A 14,825-nucleotide genomic window follows, 5' to 3' on the forward strand; every position below is an offset into this window, starting at 1 on the left:
TGGGATTTGTGTGATTGGTTAATTTATTGCGGTGATGGCAGGTCTTTCATCTAAGGCAACATTTAATCAGCCCAGCCACAGAGGCTATTACAGGTTAGCTCTTTTCTTGAGTCAGTCCGGCTGTGCCATCAGCTCTATCACAATTCCCCTGAAATTTCCAAATTATCTGGAACAGGCTTTAGCTTCTCAGTAATAAAAATTAGAACAGATTCCTGATAGAAGCTTTTGCTCGCGCAGGGCCAATTATAAATAGTACAGCCCCTGCTTTGGAAAAGGCAGACGGCAGGGAGGGAGAGAGGAAAAAAATACCAACTCTCAAAGATGTGCAGGGAACTTATCGTCAGCCCCCTGCTCCGCTCTGATCCAAATCCGCACGGCTGAAAATTTATATTAGATTTTATCACAGAGGCCCAAGTCTAGAAAAATCAATGAAGGTTATCTTTTATGTTGCTGCAACTTGTGGAAATATTGATTTTCATTTTATAGCGAATTTGGAGCATCAGTTTGTAATCACTTCCGCGCTGACTACACTGTTTTCTTCACTGTATCTTTTACACGTCGGAGGCTAACAGACCCCGGGAACAGGGCTGGGGGAATATTGAAACCAGGGCTGGCAAGGGAGCCAGAGGTTTAACCACAGAACACTAGCCAAGGTGGCTGTTTCATTTTTAGTTCTACCAGGAGGGATATGGACATTTCTTTTGAATTCATTTCCATCATGTGCACGCATTAATAAGATCATCTTTTAGTGGAAACCCATTTATCACTTCCTTAAAGGAATTGGCAAAATGTGCATTTAACAACACACACACACACACACACACACACACATATATATATATATATATGTGTGTGTGTGTATATGTATGTATAATCTGTCATATCAGACAGATAATTGATTTTTATGTGATCTATTTTATTTGGTTGGCTGAATAGGTGTGAAAGTCCTAGACTTGTCTTTCACAGGCACAGTGATTTTATTTTTGTCATCTTTGTAATCCTTGCTTGCATAACCCAATTTTTTTTTTTTTGACATAATACACCATCGTGCAGTCCTTCATCACAGGGTTTTTTATTCCTGGCTCACAATCCTATTGTTTGTCTCAGGACAATAATACTGATGACTTACAATGAATATGCCCTGCTTATCAGCTGTAACCCATAGGGGTCAGTATTGCAAGCCAAAGGCAATGGAAGCTGAATTTTATTGCTTTTTTCCCCTCTGTAATATATCATGTCAGCCATCCCCGATTATGATGAAGCTAGGTATGAATTTTGAGGAATGGTCTAATGATGTGCAAGAATACTTTCCTCAACTTCAAGGTGACACCAACTCAATGTGAAATCCTCTTCTGCAGTAGGTCCCAGGTTATAACCAGTGTGGTCACCAGTGGGCTTTTAGACAAACTGATCCAAGTTAGACCTGGGTCAAATCAGAAATTTTTCAACTCTTCAACTAGAGACCAGAAACATTTCTTCAGATATTGCTAACATTAAAAAAAAAGATCTCCTTTCACCAAATTTTCTGAAGATATTCAAAGAATTTCACTGCATTTGATTTTGTTTAGTAATATTTTGGTTGAAATTCTCGGGGGTCTGTAGGAAAATTTTCAAATTATTTGAGGGCATAGATATTTAGCATAATATAGCATAAATTTCTAATGTTTATTTGAGCCAGGTCTGAACTGTAGTAGAATATTACTCATATTGCTTATAGTCAGGAAAATGGCGGGCATTGTTGGGCTGAATGGCCTGTTCTCGTCATTATGTTATGTTATTAACATATTTAAAATGGAAGGACAGGCAGTGAAATCAAATCCAGTGTTTACATATAGTATTGCCACTGATGGCCTAAATGCACTGCAGTAAACAAAAACCAAAAACTTCAACAAAACCTGTTTGGTTTGGAAGTCATGTCCCACCATTTGTGCAATCACCTTTGAAAATATGTATCTGTTTTTCTTCCTGATTTTCCAGAATCCATTATTTCTGACAGCGCTGCTCATTTTTGCCTGAATTTGACATACTTTTTGCTCATAATCCATATAGTCCAGTGTAAAGTTCTTGTTTTGTTGCCTTAGGCCATTCTGTATCTCACACTCAGTACAGCTGCCAGTACATTTTCATTCAAGTGCATAGCACTAATGAACTGAACAGGACATTGAAACTGGGTGCACATATTCTTCCATTGAGGTTCTAAATACAGTGCAAAAATATGGCTGCCGTGTAGTTCAGGTTGGAGTACACATCCTATGAAGTGCACTAAATATACAGTAATGCACAATAATGTCCTTCTGAACCCATTTCAAGGTTTGAAGGTTATGCAAGGTGACAGATAAAATAAATGCCTTCAAGGCACATAAAATATTTGCCACACAGCATGCAATGTGGCCACCAATGCATGCGACCCAACATATTGTAATTTGCTTGTAAAGGTTTAAGGCTTATCTCATAGGAAACCTACATGCAACATTTAATGATTTCTCAATTTACATATGGGAAGGTTGTCATATTGTGGACCATATTTTTAATGAAGTTCATTCTACAAATAGATCCAGAGAAGTATGGAAGTATGGATGCCATGGAATGTAACCCCCAGCCAGTTTTCAGTTCATATCCATATATTAAAACAAACAAAATGTCTTAATGTATATCAAACAGATTTTTTTCCACACAGTTTGGAGCCCAATTTTTATTTATTCTTGCATTACCTTAAAATTGTATCACAAAATCCTTTTGGCCTGTTCCTTACCATTTTACACATGCAATCTAGGCTTGTTGTAACATGTTATAACAAGTTGTTTCTTGCCTTATATTTGTATTTAATAAGAAATGCAGACTAAGAGGACACACATATTATTAATTTCATATTGAGAGAAAGTTAATGTGGACCCTCATATGGCTGCTGTACGCTTGGACTTGTTGACAGCAAGGTGGAAGACATGTGGTTTATGAATTACCTCGTTGCTATGTACCTCATTATGGAGACGGGGTAGAGAGACTGATCTCCTTCTCTTTGGGAAAATATTTTTATGCTTGTCACTCTTCATGTGTCTTAGCTCAGCTGACATATTAATGCACTTACAGTATACAGTGATTATCCTGGGTAGCTAAGCCAACCTTTTCCTGTGTGACATCATCATATGCCGAACCTGAACCTAGCTTTGAAAATGGAGGGCTGTCCTTTTGATTCTCAACCATCTGTTTTCTTCCTTTGAACTGAACAGATAAACATGCACACGCAAATGCAGAGAAATGAACACTCTCAGAAAAAAGGTATGACTCTTTGCCTAAAAATGTACTGGGGCAGTACCCTATAGGTTCATAAAATTATACCCCTAGCTAGCAATACATAATTAATTTGCTTGTAAAAGGTACTTATTTATACCAAGATAGAACATTCTTCTACTTTCATCATGTTACATTTGGTCATTTTTTTTTCCATAAAGAACATATACACATAGGGAATTTTATATTTGTGATAAAACAATTCACATGTGGTTAAAGTGCGGATTCTTTTATTACAGTGTATTTTGGTGCATTTTGGTTTCACTATGTAGAAATTACATCACTTTTTATACATAACCCCCCATTTCAAGGCACCATAATGTTTTGGATATATTAATGTTATGTAAATAAGGGTAGTCATGTGTAGCATTTTGCTTAGTTTTTTGCCGTGGCTTCCTGAAGCCTGTGACCCATTGACATCACTAGGTGCTGAGTATCTTCTCTGGTGGTGATCTGCCAGGCCTGTACTACAGCCGTCTTCAGCTCTTGCTTGTTTTCATGGCCTTACGTTTTCTCTTCAGCATGTGAAACACACGTTCAATTGGATTCAGATCTGGTGACTGACTTGGTCGGTCAAGAATTTTCCAGTTTTTGGCTTTGAACAATTCCTTTGTTGCTTTGCTTCTCTTGCTGTAGGATGAAGTACTGTCCAATGGGGTTGAAGGCATTTACTTGAACTTGAGCAGATAAGATTCTGTACCCTTTAGAATTTATTCTGAAGCTGTTATCAGAAGTTACATCATGAATGAAGACAAGTCAGCCAGTACCTGTGGCAGCCGTATATGTCCAAACCATAACAACCCCACCACGATGTTCCACAGATTAGGGTTTTTTTTTATTTTTTATCTTGGGCAGTCCCTCTTGGCCTCCACTTTTTGCTCTTGCCATCACTCTGATACAAGTGAGTCTTAGTCTCATCTGTTCTTTTTCTGGAACTCTGCAGGCTCTTTTAGATACTTCTTAGCAAACCGTAACCTGGCCATCCTATTCTTGTGTCAAACTAGTGGTTTGCATCTGGCAGTATAGCTTCTGTAGTTCTGTTTGTGAAGTCTTCTGCGGACAGTAGTCACTGATACATCCACGTCTGCCTCCTGAAGTGTGTTTCTGATCTGTTGGACAGGTGGGGGTTTTTCTTCATTATGGTGAGAATTTTTTGGTCACCAACTGTGGAGGTCTTCCTTGGCCTACCAGGGCCGTTGTAATTACTGAGCTCACTAGTGCTCTTTCTTCTTAATGATGTCCCAAACAGTTGATTTTGGTAACCCTCAGGTTTGGCCTTTGTCTCTCGCTGTTTTTTCTTATTTCTCAGCCTCATAATGGCTTCCTTGACTTTCACTGGCACAGCTCTGTTCCTCATGTTTACAAACACCAATAACAGATTCCAAAGGCAATTAAAACCCTAGAATCAAGACTAGATACTGTAAGCTCTCTTATAACTGCACTAAGCAAGCAGTTGAACACGCCTGAATAATTAGAAACACATGTGAAGTAATTTGTCCCAAATGTTATGGTGCCCTGAAATGGGGGCTGTGTAAATGTATGAACAGTGCTGTAGTTTCTGCAGGGTGCAACCAAAATGTATAAAGATACACTTTTATCAAATCTGAGAATCTGCACGTTAATCTGCAATCTAACCACAAATCTACGAAAATCTAAGAAAAAAAACGATGTCTTTGTCCCAAACATTATGTAGCTCTCTGTACATTTATTTATCTCTTTTTATATTTTTAAAGTCGTAAGACTATTTTTTATGAAAATCCTAGAAGTAATTCAGAACAGTTTTTCCAGAAAATAAACAAATGTACAAATGAAATTCTGTCGTAAAAATGATATTATCTTCTGTCTTATATAATTTTTATAATATTATTATTAATTACATTTTCTAATGAAATTGAACAGCATCATAAAAAGCAATATATTCCACTGTGAAATTGCTTTCTTTTTCAGTTATGATAGTTGTAATTATTGCCACAGTGGTATACTGGTATACTGTTCAACACAGACATCGCATTGCTCCTCAATATTTCAGCAGGGCAAGCAGGAAGACACTACCGAATAAGAGATGTCTGCTGTCTGGAGCTCTATGAAAGGGTTAATCTGATTTTCATTTTAGATAGTTGTCGTAGCAACAATCAGGCAGTATCCCTTTAGTCCTTTGACAGTGGTATAAGATGTACAGGTTAGCTTAGATATAAGAGTTTATTGTATGCCTAATTTGAGATGTGAAATAGGAGCTGACTTAAATTCAGTGGGCCTTTCTGTCACCAATGTTGGATAAGGGAATCTGCAAAAGAATAAGAAAACCAGCATACAGAATTCACTGTTCAGAAAACACTTTATCCACCCAAATGCTAACCACTAGGCTACTTTGTAAAATAGAGAAGGCTTTTTTTACATATGCGGTGTCATTGTGTCATTGTTTGCTGCTTCTTTATTAGAACTGGGCACAAACCACCTTGCAGTGTGTTTGTGGAAGTGTTTTTGTGTGATTTGTAGCATGGTTCACCCCCCAATGGCCCCATGATCTGCAGCAGGGCCAGGATGCGGTATGCCTCAGTTTAATCACAATGCAGTCCCCAAGTGAAGATCAGTGCATGGCACAATTCTTTGTGTGTTATGCCTGCCTGTTACTGTATTTTTCACTCTGGCCTCAACACTAAGGTGTGGCTATTAATATTGATGGTGGTCAGCTGTTTTATAAAAGACTCCACTGTTTGAAGCTGCCATTACTTTATACATTTCAGCAAGTGCCCAAGCATTACTTTTCTTCACCTGTGTAAAGAAAATGCCTCTTCTTCATCAAAATTAACTTATAACATTTACTGTATTATCTTACCATGCCCTGCTATTTAAACATTTTGTACTTTACAAATCTCCAATTGTCCTTAAACATCTTGCATCTTTGATGAAAATGTAATTTAGTTTGTCAGAATGAATGGAATGTAATATGGCATTGAATCAAATTATTTTATTTCAACATAGTAATTACTGTTATTGTCAGCGTTCATTTGCGTAGTAAGCAAACTGCAAGCCGTGCAAGGCACTGCAGCAATGTGCAGGTTATGAAAATGAAAATCAGCCAAACAAGGAAGCTAACAATTTACAGTATCATTGTGTCTACTAATTCATGTATTATAGAGATACTGTAGCTTGCCAGTATATAAACTACAGTCTCCATGGATTGTGCATAGAATTAGGTTTCTAGCTTGGTTTACACTGTAATGTTGAAGATTAAAACAATTTAGCAAGCTAATTCTCTGATGAGGGGAGTCTTCCAAGATAACAGAAAGCTCATGTTTATGTTAGCCAGTTCATGTTACTTATTTCCCTCATATGCTCAGTAAAAAGGTGTTGTGCAGCTTGTATAATGTTATCAATAAACAGACATCATTAAATTGATCTAACAGTGTTTAATCATATCTGCAGTGTTCTGTGAAGTTAATGATGTACTGTAGACTAATACACTACTTGAAACTGTTCTTTTTAAAAAACATGTTTTCTCAGTGTCATAGTAGTTTGGGGCTATGCAAATCCCTTTCCCTCAATTGAAGGTTAATGTCATAGATGTCTCAGGCTTGTGAAAATATTAATAAATGGTTAATGTTACAGGCCGGCTTGTAATCAATGCTTTCATACACTGACCAAACAACATGGTCTACCTTTAGCTTCATAACTGAAGATGTTGTCTTTCTTATCCTTGGTCTTATTTAGCAGCAGTCCAGAGTCTTTTGACTGTATCTCCATGGTGGTTTAATGATCCTTCTGATCACATATCTGTAAAACTGTGTTTCTTCATGTTGGGTAATGTAAAGTATATGGCCAATGGTGTTCAACAGGAAATGGCATGTATGTGGCAAGAATGGCAAAACATCTTGAATGTGGACTTAACAGTGATGTGTTACGGGTGAGATGAAACTTTAAATGCAATTCATTAGTTATACTAACTGTGACATTTTTTAATATTCATGCAAACCTTATTTGAGCATTAATTTTTTGTTTGTGTTGACCTCAGCTCCCATTGAGCACCACTATGCACAGATACTAAATGTTAAACCTGAAGAACCACTTCCTGATCTACAGTCATCATGAGCAGTGAGCTGCAGCCATGCTGTCCTTGTGGCTACAAGCTCTCCTAGATGACTGAATTCTGCTTGCTTTTGCTGAGGTGCAAAATGCCATTATTGCACCTTGTGAAGTACACAAAAATGCTAATTTTATACCAGATCACACAATATGCAAATGTATGGAATAGCAACCATTTGAGTGTCGTGATTCACTTTGGCATTCTTCTCCTTTTTCCTTATCAACCTTACTGATCTTGGTAAAGTGGTTTGGCCACATAATCATTGAGTTTTATCAGATTATTTTTTTCTTTCTTTTCTTTACCACAGTACGATGGGTGTGGTTAGTGGTTGGTGGCCCATTAGAGTTAAAGGCATTGGTGCCAAGTGTGTATGTCTGCAGGAGAGAGCTTTAGCTGTGAGATTTGGGTGCTTTCGTGACTATGGACATAATAAATGAACATAACTTTTTTTAGGATTGAGAATTTCTAGCTGACAAACCACAGTCCATTGAATTTAAATACTTTTTAATTTGACCCTTGTTGTTTTTCAGAATGAGTGATATGTTGCTGAATTTCCCACCTGCTCTAAATGTATCGGGCAAAAATCCCACTGCTTCCAACTGAACGTTTGAAACATAATTGAACCATTTTGCCCATATTGGCATCACTCACATAGCAGTGTTACTGTGTGTGTTATAATAAAAAAAGTCTTTAACCATATTTTGATGGTTCACACCAGCATTTCCAGGGTACATTTGTGCTCTGTCTCCCTCTGCATGATTTTGTCCATAAGTCTTTGAGAAGTTTTGCGCATGTTTATTGTAATATGATTCCATGTCTACAGCTTTTTTGTCAACAAAGAAAAATGAAATAATTGTGTGGCCTCTAAATATTTCGCCTTTTTTGACTGAGCTGAAAATCATTCTTAGCATTGGTTCTTTATTGTTACCTGGAGTGTATTAATGCATCCATCCATTATCTATACCCACTTAATCCTGGTCAGGGTTGTGGGAGGTGGTGGAGCTATCTCAGCATGCATTGGGCGAGACACTGGAATTCACCCTGGACAGGTTGCCAGTCTATCGCTGTGGAGTGTCTTAAACCGCATCTGAAAAGGACTAATTCCATCCTACAAATGTCCCGGCATCCATTATGGCTACAAGTAGGTTGCGATGTGTTATGCGATTTACAGAGAGATACACCAAACTCACCCAGGCATTAATGATTTAGGTTCACCCAACTCAAAATGTATTCCCTGATAATTTTATTTTGTACTGCTCCAAGACCAGCTCTGACCATGCTTGATTGGCATTCCCCATGTGAAAACTTCTGACTTTATTAATTATTCAGGACTTATCATTTATTCAGTGCATTAGCATTTATGCACAGCATCCTCGAAGATAGGGGTGGGATGAGCTATGGCAGAAAAGTCCAACAGGAAATGATATCAGACAGCTTGTTCCTAGCAGTAAGTGCTTTCACAAGCCATAAGGTGAGCTTCCTGTGTATTCTTAGGTATGCACATCCACCTTGTGCAGAATCAATCTCATGACACACGTGGAGCTGTGTGCAGTTCCACCAGTGCACATTGGCTTGTATCAACACGGTATTTAGCATTGCAGTTGGACAGAATACCCCTTTAGTCTCCAGTCATATAGATCTTTGTCTTTTTGTGTATTGGAACTACAAAATTATATTTTCTGAAGTCCAGTATGGGACAGAACTGGACGCACTTGCATGCGCATTTGTCTGGCCTGTAGGGCTAATGCTGCCCCACAGGCTTTGGCAGCCGCCCCATAGTGAGATTCTGTGTAGCAGAGCGCTCTACACTGTAGCACAATGAATATTCTCCTTTTAGTATCCAGTGTTAATCCATCGATCCACTGATGGTTAGATATTGTGGAAAATGCATCGCACAGACATCCCACACCTGGATTGAGAAGATCGATTGATATACCTTGCGGTAAACGTGCCTGCAAACAATAGATGTCAAAATATGGCCCTATCTTCGGTTTTGAATAGACATTGGCTCGGATTCAGTTAACATTTGTCCTCACAGATCTGACTCACAAATAAAGTGTTAACACAGTGCAGGCTTGTCTCATTATCATTTGCTTTGTCTTTGAGTTGTTCATTATCTACCAAATGGTTAGTTTTAGTGGCCATGTGTCCACAGTTTCACCAATTAGAAACCTATTGATTCACCTCAGTCTTTAATTTGATCAGTTAACATTTTTACCCTTCTTTATATAATCTTTTGCATTAAAGCACAGTGCAAACATGGGACTGTTATTCTCCATCACATGCAAAGCTATTTCTGACATAATGTGGTTTAAAAGGGTAAATAATCCCTCTAAATATGAAAAGCATTATTAAGAAAAATTAATGTCGAAATTCTGGGATCGCACTTGTGGCTGGAACAAAAACCAGCATATACAGTGGTACCCCAAGGCCGAGTTTAAGGACCACTAATCTAGCTTTTTTAAAGAAAATTTTATTTGTTTCACATCGATTTATACACATTAGTTGTTTCTCTACCATGTAATGTCGTGTGTGGCATTTGCATTTCTCCTTGAGAGAAGCGGCCACTGGAAGGTAATGTGTGGAAGACTCAGGGAGCCGTGTGGTGTGAGACGCATTAGGGAGATGGATGGTGTCTAGTGGCCACTGGTTTTCAGATGGAAAAAGAAATGAAGTGTCGAAATTGCACTCCAACCCATTTTCTCTTAGCTAAACTATTTCTGTAACACCCTAATGAAGGAAGGCCTCGGGGTTAAAAAGTAATGGCCTAGAAAGACTGACATTTTGCTTGGGAGTAATGGGCTACTGTAGCAGCTGTACCAGCCCTGTGCTATTCCCTTCTCTGAGCAAAGTGAAGATGCACTCCGCCTTTCATTACCCCTTCGTGAAGAAAAAAAAACGAAAAGAAAAAAAGCCATTTGAAAATAAAATAGAATGGAAAATCAAATTAAATTAAATAGAATATCCCGCAATTGTGTGGCGACTCCCCACTCTCGCTCCACACCTGGGTGTGAATACATTTGGACCCAGCCGCAGTCTATCTCATTGTTTTCGCTTTATAGAAATAACATAAAGTGCCACGTCTGACCCGGGCTCAGAAGAAAAATGACGTTACACGTTCAGAATAATTTGCCGCTGTATTATAAAATGTAACCTCAATCGCCCTTTGAAATGGATACTGATTCTTTAAATTCTTCCCTGCCTGTTTCAGGAAATAGTGAGATCCCCGGCGATAGTGTAGCACAATGTGCCTAAAGTTCACTTCTGAACACTCGCCTCCTTCAGACTGAAAGTCATCTGCATTCTCTTTATAATTCCCAGCCACCAGGGATCGTCCTAATCTCGGAGATCTGATACGGTATCATTGGGAAAAATCCTCGGTGATAATTCCACTATTCAGATCGGAGACGGTCCTATGGAGCGGGCCCACATTCTCTCTCTCCCAGCCACCTCCGCTCCGGCCTACACCACCCCCCCCCCCTCCACACTACCCACCCCCACCCCCACACAACCGTCTCAATTCTCAAATCTTCTCGACTGGGGAAGGGGACTCAGAACCAGGCTTATAAAATCGCCCCATTTACGGCTTTCAGAGAAGAAGAGGAGCGGAACTTGCGGCTATTAAAGTTTCTTTAATCACCGAAATAAGCAAATGATTAGTGTTTGTTATCTTTCTCCGCGCAGAAGACGAAGTGCTCCGTCCCGGTGGTGCTGAGCGCCGGCCCCAGGTGGCTGCTGGATGTGACTTGGCAAGGAGCGGAGGACAACAAAAACAACTGCGTGGTGTACAGCAAAGGTAAGCACGCGCGCTCCCGCAAGCCCACTCCCTCCGCAGCCCGCCAGACGCAGCAACAATAGCCCTCTTTTCTCACACTTTTTTTTCCCTTCCTGCACATTTGTTCCTCAGTTGTTGTTTGTTTCTTTCCATATTTTATGAAAAGTCAAAAGTGAAATCAGGCAAAAAGCAAACATTTTTGGTTTTTGGATAGTTTCTTGTCAATATTCTTACATAGAACAACAACAATAATAATAATAATACTAATATTAATAATTTTTAAAAAATCATAAAATAATAATACAGCATTTTCACCTATGCTTGCTTTTCATGTTTACTTGCAGTCCTCCAAACTTAAACTACATCGCACAAATAATTAGCCCATCCATTTTGAGTGTGAAGTGACACAAGACACACGTCTTATTAAAGAGGGATGAGGCTCTTGTGTGTGGGACAGCAGTCTAAGTTGAATGAAAAAGACAAAAGGAATAACAATACACCCTGCCAATCATTTATGTTCATTTGTCAAATGCATTTTATTTATTCAAACATGCTTTGTCATTCCAGTACAATTGCTCCCTCATTCCCTAGAGTACAATAGGCTTATAGACTGTGAGAGAGAGAGAGAGAGTGAGAGAGAGAGAAAGGGGAAAGGCAGATATAGAAGGAGAGACAAGGGGAGAGAGAGAGATACAAAGATGGAGGGAGAGCAAAAGAGAGACAGGAAGATGCAAATGGAGAGAGAAGTGTAAACAGGAGGCAGGAGGGAGAGAGTGGGAGAACTGCCACATGCATCCAGTCACACTGGGCAGACTGTCCTCTTCTTGGGGTGAGGACAAACTGACACAATCAGATTCCATCCACTCCACCCCCCCCCCATCCCAAAACCCCTGGTGCTATAGATGGTTGGGGCAGCCATCATGTTGTCAACATCTGTCACACAGTAGCCAATTATATATTTGTCTTTGTGCACTGCGCGTTGTGTGTAATTTGCACACAATGTTAGTTGTCGCGAATGTCAAATCTGGAGTCTGCCTGCAGTGGAGCCATGAAGGCGACGGCTGTCAAACTAAACCGCCCTGTCAAAACTATGAAAATTAGTTGCCGCGGAAATAAGTCTATTTTAAAAATTCATGTGTATGTGGTGTTATAAACAGACACACTCACAAAAACAGACACGAATGTGGATTTGTACCGACCCCTGTACGCACGGTAGGGGGTTCCTGCGCGGACGTCGTGCGTAAATATGGCGGTGACACAATCGGCTGTGGGCCCTGCTGTTTATCTCTGAGTTTTATTTCTTCGGGAACGCGTATCGCCGCACAGAGGCCGTAATTGGTTCTTGACATGCACGGCCCACGACCCATAAATAAATTGGAAATAAATAAATAAATAAAGATGACTTCAGATCGGAAAAGGACGCTAGCGGCTTCGTTTATCGGTTTTTAAATGATTACCCCATGACGAGGCTCCCGAGCTGAAACCGAGCACCTTCCCCTCAAACTATCTAAGGGGCAGAACTGGGATTTGCTACCCCGGATTTTCAGTCTCCCAATTCTCATCTACTAATCACTAGACTGCACTGGGGAGTTATCCTCTTAACCGGCTACTTAACTTTGTGCTCTTTATCATCAAATCATTAAAGTTTTGATAAGCTGTTAAAGAAGATTATGCAGTTTTTTTTTTTAAATCTCCTAATCTGTTAGCCAGAAGAGAGAATATGTAAAACAAAAAAGGGCAGTAACAGGATTTCTCGACTCTTCTCTTGAAACCATAATTTCCCATCTCACATCATATTTACTTTGTAGAGTACTTTAGCCGTGTGATGCCTTTAGTTACCCTATCTAATGGCGCCTGAAATCAGCCCCTGTCACCATTAGCGATGATACCTGCCAGTTTGACTACCTGCCAAAATATACTTTTTTACACATCTTTATCGGACATCTTTATCTCGTTTGGAGAAAATATAACCGAAAGCCAAAGCGTTAAGAATGTTTTTTCTTGTGAACTTGTCCCCATCCCCTCCTGATGAAAATCAACTTTATTGCAATGCCATAAACGTCTTCTCTGAGACCAAAGTGCCATCAAATGATAATTTGACAACAGTCAGCATGTGTATGTGTATGTGTATGTATGTACAGATATGACTTAGCTTTGACTCTGCGTGTGGCAGAAAGCAAAAGGTATGAGGCTTCGATATTTAGTGCCCAACGGATGTTGTTTTTTTTCTTTTTCGTTCCTGAGAAAGACGGCCGAAGTTATTCACCGCCACTGTGGCAAATCTTTTGCTCGTTTCCGGTTTTGCCGGTAAATTGAAAATCAGACGCGGCGGGCTCGGTTCCCGATGAGCCTGACTTTCCACCGGCCCCGTCCTAACGGAACGAGCGCGCCGTTACCACCTGGCTCCGAGCCAACGTGTGGCCACGACAGCCTTTGATTTAGGGGCGAGATGGGCGATATCTCTTATCTGCCGGGGGAAGGAGCCGTGTCAAGCGCCCCCAAGTTTATTGTTAATGTTCACTTTCATGGAAACGGCGTCCCTGGCCTGCGCCGTGACAGCCACCATAATCCCGGGTCCTGTGCCTGGCGATTGTCAGTCTAAAGAAAAAAAAGAAAGGAAACGTAAATCAAAGGGATGGAATAAATGAATCGGGGAACCTAACAAATCTCCTGTTTTGCGCGTGCTATATGGAGGGTGTTGAGAGTATAGGGGAATGCCGGTGAGCAGAGCCCATGGCTCTCTCAGGCCTGTAGCTACTGTAACACGACAAGGCCCAAGTAAATTTGACCGTGTGACCCAAGCAAACCTACGGTCTCTGTGATTGGAATCAGATTTCTTACTGTGCGCAGACATGTCATGTTCTGTGGGGACTGCAGGGTCTCCCCACTCTTCTGTACTCATTTCAACCCAGCTCAGTTTTTTTTTTTTTTTTTTTGCTTCAGTTTGCCTTGTGGAAAATTGCTATCCCTCAGTTTTCCACCCTGTCTGAATGCATTTCTTCGTTTATTATTGTTCTTACACAGAGGTGATAAGTATCCCATATCACCATTAGTGTCAAAGAGAGAAAATTTACAGAAAATGTGGAAAGGTCTAGAACTCGAATGTGTTTTTGGTATTTAGATGCTTTAATGTAAATTAGAAATAAGCTAGAAAATTTTCAATAAAACTTGCCTGGAAATAAATAGGTGTATTATTTAGTGGTTCCTTTATAAATTTCATATTTTTTCCTTTCTGTTCTGTTGTAACATTCCAAATGAATGTGCAGGGTTTCTCCCATACACATATCATTTATACATCAATTCATTTTAATTTTAATTGCATTTTTAATTGGGAAAAGGGTAAACGGAGTGTTGAGTTAAAGCGCAGTTTTATAGATAAGGCTTAGAAAAAAAGAAAAACTTGGTAACGGAGGATGTAGCCATTTGTCCCTGTGTACCGAGCATCAGCCTCTCCCCTTGTGCTGTTTGTTTTATATTAGCATCACAGCCAGCTCCCGAGCTCATCCTTCAGCCAGCCATTACTAAAACTCTCCACTTCTGTGCAAGAACTCATTATCGAGAAATCCACCTGGAACTCCCACAATGCTCCTCTCCACACTTCACCAGCTTCTTTTAACTGCTGGAGTTTAAGGAACTAGCAGCCAGTGTACAGATTAATTAGACATTACAGTGATGTAT

At 39.8% G+C, this 14,825-nt stretch overlaps 1 protein-coding gene across 1 annotated transcript in view; it reads left to right on the top strand.

Annotated features, from left to right (window-relative positions):
- Positions 1–14,825, top strand: part of zfpm2a (zinc finger protein, FOG family member 2a) — a 149,293-nt gene that overhangs the window by 89,289 nt on the left and 45,179 nt on the right. Inside the window, exon 5 of the mRNA XM_035383917.1 lies at positions 11,057–11,168. Within this exon, the coding sequence (XP_035239808.1) occupies positions 11,057–11,168 (112 nt within the window). The remainder of the gene's footprint in view (positions 1–11,056; positions 11,169–14,825) is intronic.

Source organism: Anguilla anguilla, chromosome 1 (assembly GCF_013347855.1).
Source record: "Anguilla anguilla isolate fAngAng1 chromosome 1, fAngAng1.pri, whole genome shotgun sequence".
Taxonomy (NCBI): domain Eukaryota; kingdom Metazoa; phylum Chordata; class Actinopteri; order Anguilliformes; family Anguillidae; genus Anguilla; species Anguilla anguilla.